Source organism: Numida meleagris, chromosome 1 (assembly GCF_002078875.1).
Source record: "Numida meleagris isolate 19003 breed g44 Domestic line chromosome 1, NumMel1.0, whole genome shotgun sequence".
Classification (NCBI taxonomy): domain Eukaryota; kingdom Metazoa; phylum Chordata; class Aves; order Galliformes; family Numididae; genus Numida; species Numida meleagris.
This window is the reverse complement of record NC_034409.1, coordinates 40074959-40093235: the sequence shown is the minus strand read 5'-3', so window position 1 is coordinate 40093235 and position 18277 is coordinate 40074959. Positions and strand designations below refer to the sequence as shown.

Sequence of the window (18277 nt, the reverse complement as noted above, 5' to 3'; positions counted from 1 at the left end):
TATTAATTACTGTTTCTGCAAAAGCATTCCTATTTTTTCACGGGTAAATACGGATAGGACCAGAGGGGAAGGTGTTAAACTAAAAGAAGGGAAGTTTAGGTTAGACATTAGGATGAAGTTCTTTACTCAGAAGGCAGTGAGGCAGTGGCACAGCTGCCTGGAGAAGCTGTGGATGCCCCATCCCTGGAAGCACTCAAGGCCAGGTTGGATGGGGCCCTGGGCAGCCTGAGCTGGTGGGTGGCAGCCCTGCCCACAGCAGGGGGTTGAAACTGGATTGTCTCTAGGGTCTCTTCCAACTCAAACCATTCTTTGATTCTATGGTTTTGACATAATTCTCCATGTGTACGTGAAAATCATGCTTCAGTCTTTAACCATTGGAAGATCAACATCAGGCTTTTCTGTATTCTTACTGTACACTAAAGCACATCAGAAAAAACACGCACGTGAGCAATTGTGTGTTGAAAGGAATTTATGTAGGATTGTTTGCATGGAAAAACTACTCGTGCTGAGAAGTATTTCCACTTAGAACTCTAGCATGCAAAAAGAGGATGGACATAATTGTAACTAGCATGATACATAAACTCCTTATTTGCATAATTTTGTCTGGCAAGAAACAGTAAAATGTAAATGATTTTACTCTAGGGAATTGTTTTCCCAAGGTCTGCTGATGTGCACTGCTGTGTCATTCTGAAAAAAAAACAAACACAAAGGCCCCAGAGCTCATATGTACAGCATGCAAAAGTTTTCTGGAGGAATGAGAATACATGAGTATAAATATGTTATTGATTCAAAGTTCCTAATTTTCATTCTTCATGTTGACCAGACTTATAAAGATTATAGATATGTAAAATTTAATGTCTGCAGATTTATTTGTCATGGCTTCTATTGAAATCAACAGCTTCAGAAATATCAATTTCTTTAACTTTTACCCCCCTTTGTTACAATATTTTATATTTTCCTTAGACTCAGCTTAGTGCTGCAACAATCATTTATGTCTTCCTGCAACTTGCAGACTTCACCTCCAGATTTCTTCTTCAGTTGCTAATAAAAATCAATTATGTTTATTAAATTGCAAAAACTGAGATGACTGATTTGTGGGTTAAGTGGGTGAATGTAGAAATTCAGTCAACTGCTTAAAATACTTAATGTATTACCTGCTCAGTTGCTTTATGATACTGAGTAAAGTTGCATCTTTTTGTCAATCATTCATGTACAGTTTTTTACAAATAAATTCCTTTTTGCATATCTGTTGCTTTGGAATATCTGTTATGATGGGAATTGAGAGAAGTAAAATCTGTTGCAGGCCTTTTTATGAAGCTTGCAGCTGAATTGAATGTAATTGTATTTAATATTGTTTACAAATAGTAAAAAATGATATTTATTTAAAACAAAACAAACAAAAAAAACAACCCTCAACACTTTTTCAGCTGTAGCGTTCTCTTGTTAGTTTTCTCTGAAATGACTCTTTACATCTCAGCCTTGTTTGTTTGTGTGCATATACCAAAAGGGAAGAAATAGGCACTGCCGCCTCCTTTTAGTACAGGCATTGTTCATGCGTGAAAGGGATTTCAGCTCCGTCATATGCTACCCGACACCAAACAAATTGCATTATGTCTCTAGAAGCATTTAATCATCACATTCATTCTGTTTGCATGTCAGTGAAATTTTCGATTTGGGCAGGCTATTTCAAGGTGTTCTTTTTTACTTGCTGTATAATGGGGGAATTGCAGCTTTTGTTTTGACAGTAGATGTGTTGTAATTCTCTAAATCAAAGGGATTCTCAGTGAGAAATATTTATTATGTTTGTGCTATAAAAAATAATCAAGGAAATGCTAATTCACGTGTACCAGAATAGAAATCTCGATGTGCCATCCACTGCCTCATGGGTATTTCAGCAGTGCCAGCGTAATTACTTTGTCAGTTTCTTTCTCCCCATCTGCCTTTTTATTGTCAGTGAATTGGTAAAACTTGATGTATATGGCTTACTATAATTTGTTTTACCATGTGTTATGTGGTAGGAATTATGCATTACACCGTATGATCATCTATGTATTACTCTTTTCCATTTATGATGTTAATAATTTCTTTAATGGAGACCATTTTAACCCTCAGCTCAGTTCTTGCTGCATGTCTAAACAGGCAAGAGTTGGGTTGAATTTCGTTTGGTTTCCATATTCTGGGTATTCATTCAGTCTGTAAAGAACAAACAGCTCAGTTTCTTAGAAGACTTTACAGCCTGAAATTGCTGTTCATTATAAAGGCTTAGAGAATTAATTAAAATTAATTATTTAGGTAGAATAGGGTTGAAAAGAGTTGTTCTAGGTTTCTGTAGGTTTGCCTGTGATCTCTTTATATTGTTCATTGATTACTTGGACAATTAGAAAAGTTACGTGATGCAAACATGTTTGCTGGAGAAAAAGTTTGGGAACAGATGCAGCTTCTGCAGGACATACTGAAAGAAAGTAAAATTCTGAGCCGAGGAGCAGGAGAAATTTTGTATCTGTCTCAAGTATTTAAAAAATTAAATTACCTGCTGCTTTATGGGCTACATAGACTATTGTTGAAATTTGTGATTGTATTCAGTTAATCTGTGCCTGTTTCCAGATAATCATTACAAAATTATGTCTTGCTCCAAGAGAAAATAAAAATTCAGAGGAAGAGCAAATTTTTCCCAAGACCCTGCATAGCAGTGTCTAAGATTAGATGGATCATACTCATGAATTCATATTGAAGAATATTGGTCCACTGATGAAGTTACTTTTAGAAGTTAACCCAGTTCTATTTTGTGCTCTTGATAACCACGGTTCCTAAATCCATTTTCTTTGCAAAGATGTCAGTGTTCAATCAACACAGACAGAGCTGTACTCCTGCATCGTTCTCTCTAAAGACCGCTTTTCTGCTATGTTTTTTAGATCTCTCCTTGTGGTAGCAGTTAAAAAATGCTCACAAATACATATTTTGCTTTGTGTATTCACAGCTTGGGCCTTCCTTCTGTCTAAACTATTGTATGTAATTGGAAATATTACATTGTGTTTTTCCGTTTTTCATCAGTTTAGGAGATATTTTTGTAGAACGTGCTATAAAAATGACTTAAAGCGTGTTTTTTTTTTCCTCTCAAGATTTGGTTTGGTGTGTACGGTTTGTGTTTTACAGTGATAGAACTTTTTTTTTTTAACAAGAACATCTTAAGAAATTATAGCAAATGTAGTTCTATCCTTGTATAAACACATAGTTCTGACTTTCGTGTAAATATTCGGCAATGTTCAGAAGCTAAGCTGTTCCTTTTCCTGTAGATTTCTACTAGTAAAAGATTGTAGCTGTTTTCTGGTTTCTACAGATATGTACAAGTCTAATACTTTGGGGCTTTGTAAGGTTAAACTTTAAATTTCCTCTCTTTCTGTAACATGTCACTTCAGAGATTGTGACTGTGATGGTAGAAATTCTTAAAATTAGAGAGCTAGTTTTAGTAGATTTTTTTTTCTTTTGGGAAAACGTGTTACTCAGAAAAAGCATGTTACAAATGCTATAAAGAATATTTCCATAAATTCTTAGAGTTCATCTTCGAGATACTCATATCTAGCTGTGAATACTATTAATGTAATTTACCTGTTTTCTTGTATCATATAAGTGTGATACAAGATCTGTTACATCATTGAATTTAAGTATTTGAATTCTAACATTGTGTCCTCTCTTTTCTTCTTCCCTTCCCTGTCTGTATTAGGGGTTGATATAGAGGCAGCTCGAAAAGAAGAAGAGCGAATAATGCTTAGAGATGCACGACAGTGGCTCAACAGCGGCCATATAAATGACGTCAGGCACGCGAAATCTGGTGGTACAGCACTTCATGTTGCTGCCGCTAAGGGCTATACAGAAGTCTTAAAGTAAGTGTGGTTTAAATGGAAATTTTTGGTTGTCTTGCTGAGGTAATACGGCTTGGAATTGATACGATAGGACGTATCTGACATCTGGGGGTTGTCAATTTGGAAATTACAGTCTCTAGAACTGCCTTTTCCTCAAAGCCTGATACAACGTTTTCAAGTACTCTTAAATCTTGATGCTTTTAGTTTTCTAGTTGTCATTCAAAATGTGAACAGAATGTACATAATGAGTGTTAGTACTCAGAAAGAAAGTTCACAAAAAATCTTTCCCTGTTTCTAAAGCCAACTGTGTAAACAAGTTTAATATCTTTTTATAATGCCAGCTAACATTCTGGATGAAGCATATTTTTAGGACACCTGGGTTAATTTGCATGCACGAGCAGAAGCCATGATCTAGACTAAAGGTTTACAGACCTAAAAAACAGGGAATTTAATTTTCCATTTTGAGGTTGTTGAAGATCACGACTCTTGAAATCATTCATGCAAGTCTTCAGGCTTTCACACATAGCTTTTCAGTAATATAATATAGCACAAAGTATATGCAGTAACAGAGGTTTCATTTTCATCAAAGCTCAGCTTTTAGTGAGGTACACCATACCTGAGAATACATTGCTTCACTGTGATTATCAATGTATTTGACTGCCTTAGCAGGACTAGTAATAGTTATGTATTGTAAAAATCAATGAAAATGAGCGCACACTCTAAGTATAGCTAGCATTAAGATTTGTAAAGCTTTGTCAGCACCATAGTTGACTGTGACAGAAGTTTTTTAGACATTGTAGCCATCTAATGTGATTTAGCGAATAGGAGATCTACTTCAAAAATAAACTGGATGCTTCATCGTGATAAAAAGAAATAGTTCTGTTGGAAAGAATAATTTTTATATTGGAGTAGTGTGCATCTGTAAGAGATTTATATTGATAATTGTTGGGTTTATTTTTAACCTCTATCAGTGTCTTTTGTAGTCCAGTCCATGTACTTTTCCTAGGAGGAGGGAAAACACATACCCACACCATTTTCTTGGTGGTTTCAAAATAGCAAAAATGTGCTCTCTGCAGGATACAAGGCTGCAAGGCTTTGTGTGGAAGTTGTGGAGCTTATTACTTTAAAACTATTGTCTCTAGAGTTGTGAATAGAATTTTTTTAGAAGAATACTTCATGGTTACATGATTTCTATTAAGTATGGGGTGCGTTTCAGAGAGCTGAAAACCATTTACACAAAGCTGTTTGTCAGGTTGGCTATCTGTTGTCACTTCAACACTCACATCAGAGCCATACCAAATTCGTGTGGTAAATGCATGCTGAAAAGCAGATCTTCCATTTGAGGAGTTCTCCTACTGCTCAGAGAACAACTGAAGCATGTAAACACTTGATGGTTAAAGCATCAAATGCTAGTGGCAGGAGATGCAAGCTTAAAAAGCTTAAAGTAAAGGGAAGTTTTAATAATTTACTATATAAGAACTGTCTAGCAGTTTTGGACATTTTACATTCCTTGAAAAGGCTTTTCACCACCACTGCACATATAGAGAAAAATACCTACCTATATAGGCAGAAAGGAATTTTAATGAGAAAGAAATTAAGAAGAAAACAGAAAAGGATTTTTTAATTGAATTTTCCTTAAAAGTAAATATGACTGTTGAACAATGAAAAGACAGGTATTTCTGGGAGGAAATAAAATTGATCAATTGACAGTAATACAACTAAGATATGTATAGTTCACATAAATGAGAAAGGATAAAAATACCACTGTACAATAATTTCATCGTTTCACAGCATTTACTATCTCTGTCAGCAGTGTCAAGATCTAATTCTCTGAATTTCTTCAGGCTTTTAATACAGGCTCGCTATGATGTAAATATTAAAGATTATGATGGCTGGACACCACTTCATGCTGCTGCTCACTGGGGTAAAGAAGAAGCATGTCGCATTTTAGTGGAAAACCTTTGTGATATGGAGGCTGTCAACAAAGTGGTAGGATTTTTATGTAATCCTTGTCAAGATACAAAGTTCTGGTCTCTAAAGTGACTTTAGAAGCCAGGGTAAGAAAAGTGATGATAAACTGCTGTTTACTGTACATGGAGCTTTATATAATGCATGTTTTGTCAGAACAGCATGTTTGTGTCCATAACTAAATTCCCTGATTGTCTAAATTAGTTTCAAGGCCTACTTTATACTCATTTCTATATCAAATGATCCATATGATCTTTTACAATGAAATACAAAATAGAATAGTTTTACTGATATTTCGGAATTATTAAATTAGTGACTAGGTAGACTGCAAACAGTCTACATTTGTTTGCCAAAGACAATGATGATGCCTTTGGGTAGTGTTGGGCATTAGCATCTGCTTTTAACTCCTACAATCAGCTTGTGTTGGAATACTGATGAGTAATCACTATGCTGGTTTGGGGGCACTCTTAGAAACTTTTAGGCATCTGTGGACTCCCTGGACATAACTTGGATGCTACCTAAGCTGTATTTCCTTGACTTATGTGCAAAGGCCTGTGAAGTTCTTGGCTTTGCGAGACCTTGCTCCCAGCAGGTACAAGTATACTGATGATTCACATAGGTGTCACAAGGAGCCGAGACTCTTTGTTCAACTGTGTAAGTGCTGAAGCTCTCCTTCTTCTCTTTGCACCACGTTCTACAGTAGATTCTGATCTGCTTTTCAATTTCTAGCGATATTGTGTATGTTGATTTCCTGCCCAACATTAAGCATGCTTTCTTCATTGAATTTTTTCGTAGTTTCTTTTTAAGTTAATTAGGGAAATAGGCACATACAGACTCTTAATTAGATCATGAATTTGCCAGTATTGCTTATATAAAGGCAAAGTTAAAATTGCTTATGATAAAATAAATGAAATCTGGAATTGTACTTCTAGTAGTTTCAACTCTGTTTCTATATAATACTACTAGAACTTCTTAAGATCGGCTATATAGTTGTATCAGGTAATCAAAAGCTGATGCAGTTAGTTGAAGCCAGTTTATCAAGTTATCTGCCAGACATTTTTACTGGGTTCTTGAGAATGAGAAGGGTGGTATTCCTGAGAACACTCCTGTAAAAATGCATTCAGCTCAACTGAGGCGAGAATAAGAAAAAAGGAGTTACAGAGAGTTAGGAATTGTTTATTTGGTGTATCGAATTGTCTGTGCAAGCTAAGAGTGTTTTGCCTGTTGCGTTCTAAAGTAAGCCATTAAGTGATCTTGCTTGTAGATTGAGAACTCCACTACATCTGGTTTCAGTTGTAGGTGCTTAGCACCACAGAGAACTCAGCCATTATTGTTCAGGCACTTAACTTTGGGTATTAATATCTGTGTATTGAGTTTAGATGCATCCTTCCAAAAGGGTTGTTTTTTGTTTGTTTGTTTTTCAAAGTTATATTTTGTGGTCAAAGTGGGTCTAACGTGATGGTTTTTGGAAATAAACCCACTCAATAGCTACCTAAAAATAGAAAGCCTGATTAAAACCTGTAATAACAATGCAAATATAAATTTGAGATAATTTTGTTGTTTAGTTTCCAAGTTAGTGCTGTGCTGTGCTAAATGGAATAGTTCATGCCAGAGGACCTCAAGCTGTTTTGGGTAATGTTTGTTGGAAGGAGCATGTGCTTCTGGTGTATGATCAGAAGCTTCATGTTTGTGAAAAATTAGTGACTTAAAGGTCTGTTCCTTCTAACTGCTTAAGACAGCCTTCACAATCTGATTGGTAGAATGTTTGTACCTAGTTCACATTTGGGCAAAATTAAATAAGCAGTGAGACAAATATGAACACCTTTTGTTATCTTTGTAGTCTGTTGTGACCACTTCAAACTGGCAACTCTGTCCTTATTGCTGGTTATTGTACAAAAGTTATTTACGTTACTGATCTTGTGATCTCACCACATTTCAGCATGTCCTCCCAACGTGCTGATGCAGCTGCATTTATACCCATCGCTGCAGGCATGACTGCCTAGGTTCCAAACTAACCCTAAATGCAAACTTTCAAGTAGAAAACATTGTATTATAGTATCAAAGCAAGTATGTTAGGTTTTCTTTGTGAAACTGTGTGAGCTTCAGCCTTTCCTGTCTTATTCAAGCAGAGATGAAGGAAGAAATTTGCAACCTTTATCAGTTCAGATCTTAAAGATAGACTCTCATGTCCCATGGGCATCTGGTCTACTCAAGGATTGTACTGACCGTGTAGTAGATGTAAGATACGTCAAGGTGAAGAAATTCCAGCGGATGGCATTGCTCTCTATTAATGAATCACTGTATGATGTTTATTCAAGCATGTCCCATGAAAATCACACACAAAGGGGGATAAGAAAAAACAATTGTAGCAGATTATTTCCAAAATGGAACAGAAAATGTAAATACAGTTTTAATGTAAAAATATGAAAGCACTTACATTAAAATGTAGTACTGTTTACTGAAATAATTTTAACTTCAAAAAATCAACCATACTTGGTAGTCTGAAGATGGACAGGATGCTAACTGTGTTGATCCAAACAATTGCCACTGGAATAGCTGTTTGGAACTAATATTGTGTATTTCATTCTTTCAACCTGTTTTTTTTTTTTTCCTTAATAGGGCTTTTTTTCCCTTGAAAAGACAATACCATTCTATTGAAGTCATGTTTTTCTGTCTTGAAAAGTGTTTAGTCATTAGCATTACATATAGATGTTTCTTTCTCAATTATGAAAAAAAAGTAACGTTACAAAATAGTTTTCAATCACTGACAGACTAACAGTTTGTAACAGAGCTTGGCTTCTATGTTCTAATTTCTTGGTATGATTGTGCTCCTTACCCGCACCATCAATGTGATAAGGCATCGTAATCTATTGCATTGAAATTCTGCTGTACAAAAATGGTGTTTCACTTTTCCCTTTCTCCAGGGGCAGACAGCATTTGATGTGGCAGATGAGGATATTCTAGGATATTTAGAAGAATTACAAAAGAAGCAAAATCTGGTAGGCCTTTTACATATATATAAATTGTACTTTATTATGCATATGATGACGTTACATAGCTCAGAGTAACATACAGATTAAAATGAAATTTTTGATATGAGGCTTCAACTCCGGTAATGCCAGCTGTCAGCTGTCTTTTCATGCCAATATTGGGTCAGTTATGGTGACCAAAAAGCTCTGGATTAGAGAAAATCCTTGCCTAGTTGCCTTCTCCAGTAGGCATTTTATGATCTGAAGCATCAACAATCAATCGGCAGTTTCCTGGAAATAACACTTTCTGAGTTTTTAGAATTTTGAAGTTTGACACTTCGAAAGTGTATGCGTGTTCCAGTGTTTTCCGTGGTTACCGAAGAGGTCTCTCTACTAGAGATTTTGTCACACTGATGCCATTCTGTCAGTTTAACTGCATTATTCTATATGTTTTGAAGCTTCATAGTGAAAAACGCGAAAAGAAATCTCCCCTAATTGAATCCACAGCCAACTTGGATAATAACCAGACGCAGAAAACATTCAAAAAGTAAGTAAATCCGAGAAATGATGAGCTCTTAATGAAACATATAACTTCAGCAGCTGTCACTATGTCCTAACTGTCAGGTTTTAGTAAATTTTTCAGTACTTAGTAGGTATTTTTCTTTCCAAATTCAGTAAAGAAACATTGATTATGGAGCAAGAAAAGAATGCGTCTAGTATAGAGTCTCTGGAGCAGGAGAAAGCAGATGAAGAGGAAGAGGGAAAGAAGGATGAATCCAGTTGTTCTAGTGAAGAAGAAGAAGATGATGACTCAGAATCTGAAGCAGAGACGGGTATGTTATTTGGAGTATTGTCTTTAAGTTTTTGCTTTAGAAATTTATTTAATGTCACAGGATGTGGAGTTAAGTATGTTAAGTTTCACTTCTGCATTTCACTAAGCTTCCAATCATTTTAAAGGATGTTTATGTATGACTAAGTTCAAGTCATAACAGATGCAAAGGTGCCTTTATTGATGGGTGTTGTGGTTAAAGGAGTTAATCTACTTATTTGATTGTCTATTTAGCAACTAATTTTAATTCATTATGTGGAATATATGAACTGTAAGTAGCATGTCAGTAAAACATGGAAGAAGTTTAGAGGTCAGAGGAGAAACAAAGTCTTTGTTAGCAATGTTCGCCCGTGGAACTGGGATAGAGATTGAAACATGAATCTCATTTTTTGTGCTTGCCATTCTGAAGTAAATACCAATGGATATGGCAATTGCAGATATTCATGAAGTGCTGGTATATATACTTACTCTTGATTATGTATTGAAATAAAATTTAGAAGTGCTATTTTAACTTAACGTATGCTTCATATGCAACTTCACTTCAAGAAGAATGGAAAAAGTCTAGAATTGTATGCAAAAAAGCACAGTACTCAGTACTTCTGATGTTTAAATTTCTTCATGCAGCCTAGACTGGGGGAGACATTCACTTCTTTGCCTAATTATGCAAGTTGTCTGAGTCTCAGAGTCTTTATGTGGTGAAATTAGGTGGGGAAAAGTGAAGAAGCGGGAACAATGAAACAGGGAAGTGAACAGAATTAGGATTAATCCGTTTATCCATGTATTATTTCACCATTATCGCTATCCAGATTTATATATTGCTGTATTTATTACTGAATATAGAAAAGTACCCTTGTGTTTAAAATTTAAGAAAACCAAACATGCATTTATTCCTTCTATTGTTATTCCTTCTTATTTGTCCCGTATTTTGCTTTCTGTTGCTTGTCTTTTCACATATATTGTTTTTCAATGTTGGACTGCTGTGGTGACTGCTTAAGTGTACATGAAATTTACCATGAAGTTAGAGGCACAGTCATTCAATACTGCGTAAGTCTCTTGGTCAACAGCTTGCTCTTCAGTGGAATTTAGCTTGCTCTTTTTTCTCGAAAGATTTTCAGAGTCTTAAAGCAAATAACAATGTAAGAACAGCACAGCAATTTTTTCTTTCAAATTAGAATACAAATGTCAAGTAGTCAGTGTTTCTAAAGATATATATTCAATCCTAATAAAAGGGTTCCGAACTACAGTACAGTAATACAATACACAGATGCAGATGTCATTAGAAATATCATGTTAATATTCTATACTCACGCTTTTTAAAGTGAGTAAACCTATTTGGTGAGCTGTCAGTTTTCATTTTAAAGCATTTCTTCCAATGTATTCACTTGAAATGGTAAGGTTAAAAAAGGATGTTAGAGCTAATAAATATATCGTAAATACTTGATCTAGGCAGAAATAAAAATAAAATATCAAATCAAAATAGCTGGTTTGTTGGAGTTTTTTAGGGTTTTTTGTAAGCTAACATTTCATTAAGCAGGAACGAAAGTTTGGCACATTTTTGAATTATTCTTTCACCCAGTAGACTTGCATCTCATATTTACAGAGACTGAGCTGGGATAAATGCAGAACACTTATGCTGCATGACATGTAGTACTTTCTCAGTCACTGAACTAACTGTAATGTCTCCGAAACTCTCTGATTCTGGTAACTGTGTTCTCTTCGTTTCCAGTGAACAGTTTGTGCCAGGAAAATTTGACTGTGACACAAGAATTAATTTATGTAAACTTTGGGGTTTTTAATATCAACAAGGCTTTATCATACTTTATTTGGCAAGCTAGACTTTAAGCTTTTCCGCGCAGAACTGCATCTCTAAACTTCAAGCTCGTGCTTTCCCTTTTTTCTCATTTTTCACCTCAAGGTGGTTTTCTAGTGAAAAATCTTCAGCTTATGAAGACCGTTTCAATTGTAGAATGTTTTAACATTGTTAAAATATTACATTTTGAAAATTATAAGATTGTTAACAATATTCTGAAGATGGTTTACAGTACTGGTTTCTAATCTGTTAGTAAATTTGAAATGTTTTCCTAAAACTTCCATTCTGAGAATGCACGTTAAACATAAATGTGTTTCTCTTTCTGTAAGATGAAGCAGTGAAATATGAATGCAAAACTAGCATCTTCTAAAAGATAAGGAAACAAACTAAAAATTAATCAAAACTTTCAGCAGTTAAGTTTTTAAACTTACTTTCTTTGAGATAATCCTGCGTTGAAAATAAGTAAGTATTAGCTCAGACATGGGTAATTCTATGTTCTGTCTGTCCTTGCAGTAATTTCAGAATACAGTTGGGAAAAATCCATTTTTTCCATTTTTTCTCCTCACTCCTGATAATTTTTTTTTCTGTATATTATAAAGCTGTATTGTTTACTTGCAAATTTCCAGGTCTGTCTTTGCATCTCTAAAGCTTTTTCACTTTCTACTATCAGTCCACATTGCCCTGTGGAACATTCCCCTTGTGTTTAAAAAGAGCTTTCTTTTAAGTGTAATTAGTCATGTAAGATATACACAGCTCAGTACTGAATGGGTAATGTAGAAATAAAGGCATGTTTATAGGAGGGGCAAAACCAAAGGAGACTGATCCCCTGTTGGTCAGCACTGCAGAAATAGGACGTAGCAACACATTCCAAAGAATTTACAATTTGAATATGTGAAACAAGTGAGGTATGAGATGATGAAGCGCAAGCAAGTGCAGTGACAACATTTGTGCAGTAACCTGGACGTTATCTGTATGTTTACTTTAGAGGAATTAAGGTATGCAGTGGAAGAAATACTGGGCCAGAAGGACAACCAGAAGAGGTTAGACTAGTCAGACAGTGAAACTTAGGTGGGAAAAACAAGAGACAAAGAAGGAAGAAAGCAAATGAAAGTCAGAGCTCTGGTTGTTTCTCAGAGGAACAGCAGGTTCCTGTCTCAGCTAAATTCTGCTGTCCATAGTCCCAGGCTGGATTCTTTCTGCAGTCAAATATTTCTTTATACTCAGTATACACAGTTATCCAAGAATAAATGTTTTACTTTGAATTGGCGTCTTCTATAGTTCAAGTTAGCTATTATATGCCAATGTACCTCCCACTGTTTAATTTTTAGGGTCGTTAGCCAAAGGCTAAAGTATAGTCTGCCTAGAGAGGTTGTGGCACCTCAATCTCTGGATGTTTTCAAGGCCTGACTCATCAGAGCCCTGAGCAGCCTGGTTTGTATGTAATGTTGACTCCGCTTTGAGCAGGAGGTTGAATTAGGTGACCTGCTGAGCTCACTTTCTACCTGAACTAGTCTGTGATTTTGTCACTGCATCTCTGAGTGTTTAACACTTCCTGAGTAACAAAAACAAGTAAAATATTATATGCACGAGTGTCATGGAAATTAACTATAATACAGATTGAGAGGGAGAGGGAAAATACCGAGAAATAAATAATAAAGTACTGTTGGGAAAGTTGACTGATAAATTTGTTCTAAAGAAATTCAAGTCTTTGTTGTAGAAATAAGGGACTTACGAATAACAGATGAAAACTGAAAATGAAAATCTTGAAAATATTTTTCAGATAAGACCAAAACCTTGGCTAATGCAAATACCACAAGTACACAATCAGCATCAATGACCGCACCTTCAGTAGCTGGTGGTCAAGGGACACCCACATCACCTGTTAAGAAGGTAAAATAAAATACTTTTCTTGTGATTTTAGACATCTGTTCTCTGTATAAGCATACATTTTTTGTTTATTGTATAAAATGGAATGGAGTTATCCACTGAGCTGATGAAAATATGCCGATTCATAGTATATTTTTTTTCCTGCAGAAACTATATTCAGTTTTTGTAAATTTTGAAATTTCAGTGCACAGTTTTGATTCTAAACAGGAATCCAAGAATCTGCAATATGTAACTACAACATAGCTGAACTTAAGCTCCATTTAAAAAAGAAAAAATATGTTGCACAGTGACTAGAATTCTTGTTTTTTTTGAAGCTGAACATAATCTCTCAAAAGTCATTTTTATGCCAGACTTCTCCTAAAGTTTTAGAAAGTACTTTTGCTCTTAAGGCAAGAGAGCCATACACGACTAAGGTTCTTTGGAGTCCTTAGTAGCATTCAGCTAGTGCTAGAAGTTGAAAATTGTGATAGGTGCAGAAATTGGAAATAATATTTGCAGTAAGAAGTAGAAGGTAGTGTAGGTTTCAACACTGATTTCAGTATGGTTAAGATCAAATGGAAGAACGGGAGAATTGGGGCATGTGACTTATTCAGTGCAAATAACTTATTCAGCTCAAAAACACACCCAGCAAAGCCGTATTGCTTACAGAAAGCTTGATTTAAAAAGTTGATTGGAACAAATCTTAATTTTGCTTGTCAAAGGAGAGGTATAGATGACCAGGGAAAAAAACTACAGTAGGCTATAATATACAGTCACAAGATGTTTTACGAGTCAAACAGTCATAATATATGAGAAAACTGGATAGCAAGCTGGTAAGGCTTCCTTTGTCATCTGTTAAAGGTTTTCTATGCATGTTGTAATCAAAGCTTAAACCTTTACAGGTTCTTCTGAAAAGCTTGTTCAGGGGAAGTAGTGACTACAGTGCATGGCAGCCCAAGTAAATAACGAAGACATGTGGCAGGAGGAATAATATGTATTGTATTTTTTAGCTCCCTGGAGCTCAATGGAGTTGTGCTTTCATAGGCATAACAGAACCTAATGATAATTCATCTTAGAAAGTGTAGGTTAGGACCTAATGGTCCTGACATTGGAGCATGTCCAAAGAAGGGCAACAAGCTGCTGAAGGGTCTGCAGCACGAGTCTTATGAGAAGTAGCTGAGGGAACTGGGATTGTTTAGTCTGGAGAAGCAGCAGCTCAGGGGAGACCTCATCGCTCTCTACAACTGCCTGAAAGGAGGTTGTAGCAAAGTGGGGGTTGGTCTCTTCTGCCTGGTAACTAGCAATGAGATGAGAGGTAATGACCTTAAGTTGTGCCAGAGGACGTTCAGGTTGGACATAAGAGAAAATTTCTTCTCTGAAAGAGTGGTAATGCATTGGAACCAGCTGCCCAGGGAAGTGGTGAAGTCAGCATCCCTGGAGCTGTTTAAGGAAAGTGTAGATGTAGTACTTAGAGACGTGGTTTAGTGGGTGTGGTGGTGATGGGTTAATGGTTGGACTTGATGATCTTAATGGTCTTTTCTGACTTTGCTGATTTTGTGATTTTATGTAGAAGATCTGGGCAATAAGGGAGGTTGTAGTGAGCTGGGGGTCAGCCTCTTCTCTCTTGTAACTAGTGACAGGACAAGGGGGAATGGCCTCAAGTTGCACCAGGGGAGATTTAGGCTGGACATTAGGAAATACTACTTTTCTGAAAGAGTGGTCAGGCACTGGAATGGGCTGCCCAGGGAGGTGGTTGAGTCAGCGTCCCTGGAGGTGTTCAAGAAACATTTAGATATAGCGTTGAGAGACATGGTCTAGTGGGGTTATTGGTGGTAGGTGGATGGTTGGACTGGATGATCTTGTAGGTCTTTTCCAACCTAGCTAATTCTATGATTCTATGATTCTATATTATGTGATACTGTGCGATATGGTTGCACCAGTCTTCCTGATAGTAAAAGCTGCTTTATAAAAATCATCACAACTGATGTCCACAAGATTTCTCTTAAAAAAGACATAAGAACAAAAGGTTATTGTGGGCATGGCTTCCTGGCAGAAATGACTGCTGTTTCCCCTCTCTGAGCCTTTGTCTCTGGTCAAACAGATAGATTCCTGGGTGACCCTGTTATGTTAGTTTAAGCACTTTGCACTGGCTCAGTTAGTAATTATAGTTCTCTGTCGTGGGAGCTGCATTTGTTGTACTCAAGAGCTGCACAGAAATCGAGCCACAACTTTTCAGTGCAAACCATAGCAAATGAGGGGCTCAGGGTGAGGGATGACTGAGTAATTTCTGCTTTACTAAATGTGTGTAGCTGTATGGAATGCAAACACATAGCTTGAATTTTAACTGCAAAGAAACGGGTCTCATTTATATAGTTAATTTTTTGAAGTCAGTTTAGTAATGCAAGCATTTCTGACTGTTGTTCAGTTTAAGTGATATGCTCTCCAGGCAGTTTTTGTACCAGAATTAATTTTGTTTGCATGCTTCATATTCTGAGGTATCTAGCACTTCAGAAATCTTTGTTTTTTGCGTCGCAGTAAAAGTTTCCTAGCTTGTGACTTCCAATCAGGTTATTTCATATCACGCAAAAGTATTCCAAGCTATGTGATCTTCAGTGATAGGATGTTACCAAATCATCACAAGCTTGGAACGTGGCTTCATATTCTGGAGTTGAATGATAGGTTAAGCAGAATTTTTTTGGTATGTGTTTAAGTGTTGATGCATGAGAAAAGTTTTGATAAGAAGAAATAAGTATGATTTTAAGCTAACTGAAAACCATTTGTAAATTGGTTTTATTTACAATTCATTTTGTAAATCATTGATACATTGGCATTTCGTTTGTTCTGATTTTATTATGCAGTAATTAATGGCTTATTGGCTGGGTTTTTGGCTTATTGTTAATGGCTTATTGTTGGGTTTTTTTCTGTCTAAAAGGCAAGAGGTGCTGGTTAAAAGTACACTCCAGTTATCTTTCTAATATTTGATGCGAAAAACTCAGTGTCTTCTGCATTTACAAAATAAATGCACTTTTATATTGAGGCTGATCATCTTGTCACATAGCACGCACATGCATGTGACCTGGAGAAGCAGTTACAGCTCATGTCAGGGAACAAAAATGATTTAGGCTGTTTTTACTAAAAAAAAGGTAAAACTTGTACAGGTACGAATTGTCTTGAACCTAATCTTGCACCTGCCTTTTCAGGCTTGCAACATCTGTACTACTGTGGCTACTCTTCTGGTTTTACACCATAGATGGCCAAACTGTATGTTGTTCACAAGTGCTGCAGCTGCAGTATACTAAACTTCAATTTAGGTTTTCTTCAATCTCTATGGCATTCAGTAATGCTGCATTCTGTCTGAGGACACTAAACTTAGGCAAGTGTGCAAATAAAGGTATGGCATTTTGATAGCTAAGTTAGCATGTGATTAGATTAAGGGATATGAATGGAATATGAAAGAAGAAAGGTAATGGATGTAGTAGTGTGAATCTTGTAATATACTCCAACATACCATGATTTAGGCACAGACCTTTTTAGTTCTAGAGTCTCTGCTATCTTCTGCTATGCAAACCGTAATTCCATTGCTGAATTAGCTAAACATTTTGTGTTGTATTGAATAAGAATCTGTTTCTAAAGTTTTAATTATCTTATTGCTTTTTGGTATTTTATGGTATAATGAAGAGCTACATGCCATAAACATAGGAACAAACTGTGTGCTTTTGGTGCTACCTTTTGTTTCTGTTTTCCTTCCTTTCATCTTTGTCTTGTCTCAATTGGCTTTAGTATGATTTCATTCCTCCTATCATGCCTGTCGTGGAGTCAGTAGATCCTGCATCATGGAGGCAGGGCTTGCGCAAAACTGGCATTGTTCTTGTGCCCAATAAGGGTGAAAAGGCAATGGTGAGGTTCTGGTGTGCACAGGCTTGTGTACAGGTTGCAAAATAACATATTTAATCAAATGTTGATACCAGATTTGCATGGTTTTAACTTTGTATCTCATGATCACTGTGTGTATTACAAAGTGTGAGTTTTTCCAAGCTAACTTTTAGAGGAGTAGTATTCCTTGACCAGTTTTATGTTTCTTATCTCATTAACTAATGCAAGAGAAGATTGCATAGGCTGTCTCCCACCACAACTCCCCTATGTATTCAGTACTTCTGTGATTATTAAAAGTAGTTGTGTTCTCAAATCACTGCAGGAAACATGAATTACTACAGATAATCCAAATTAATAGCCTTTAATTTGCTACTGTGTTTTATAGTTTCCAACATCTACAACCAAGGTTTCTCCCAAAGAAGAAGAGAGGAAAGATGAATCTCCTGCTTCGTGGAGGTTAGGTCTTCGAAAAACTGGTAGTTACGGTGCACTTGCAGAGATTACTGCTTCTAAAGAAGCTCAGAAAGAAAAGGACTCTGCAGGTGTTATACGTTCTGCTTCAAGTCCTAGACTTTCCTCTTCATTGGACAACAAAGAAAAGGTGATTGTTTTCAGTGCAAAGCAGTATTTTGAGGAACTCTTATACTTACCATAGATGCTTATGATGCATTGTAAAAGTAAGACATTCTCTTTAGAGTTTACTGCACATTTATTCTTTACTAAAATTCTAAACTTTAAAAATATGCAGCTTTTGTGTAGTCTCTTCGAAAGTACAGTGTGCAGCTTTACTGTCTTGTGACCTGGTACATAGGTGTTGGACTTATCTCTTTTAGGGACTTGCACTGTCGGTATTAGCGTTTTTTACTTAAGTTATGGAGACCTGAGGGTTGGCAGTTTTGACATCACTTGGAAAACGATATTGAAAGAATATTCTGAAAAAAAAAGCTCTTCTTCAATTCTGTGGTCATTTTTTATTTATAAAATATTAATTACATATTTAAATGCAAATATACCGTAGTACTTAGTGAAGGACTAATTTGAAGCAAGTAGGTGAGTGACATGTATTCTGTTTCAAGTACAAATGTTTGAATCCATTTTCAGG

General features: G+C 36.1%; 1 protein-coding gene across 4 annotated transcripts in view; it reads left to right on the top strand.

The window, feature by feature from the left end:
• PPP1R12A (protein phosphatase 1 regulatory subunit 12A) overlaps positions 1–18277 on the top strand; it is a 124349-nt gene that overhangs the window by 69160 nt on the left and 36912 nt on the right. For all 4 annotated transcript variants that reach the window (XM_021385247.1, XM_021385245.1, XM_021385246.1 and 1 more), the window contains exons 4-10: positions 3722–3881; positions 5705–5849; positions 8753–8827; positions 9256–9344; positions 9473–9630; positions 13217–13326; positions 17561–17776. In XM_021385247.1, coding sequence (XP_021240922.1) covers positions 3722–3881; positions 5705–5849; positions 8753–8827; positions 9256–9344; positions 9473–9630; positions 13217–13326; positions 17561–17776 — 953 coding nt within the window. The remainder of the gene's footprint in view (positions 1–3721; positions 3882–5704; positions 5850–8752; positions 8828–9255; positions 9345–9472; positions 9631–13216; positions 13327–17560; positions 17777–18277) is intronic.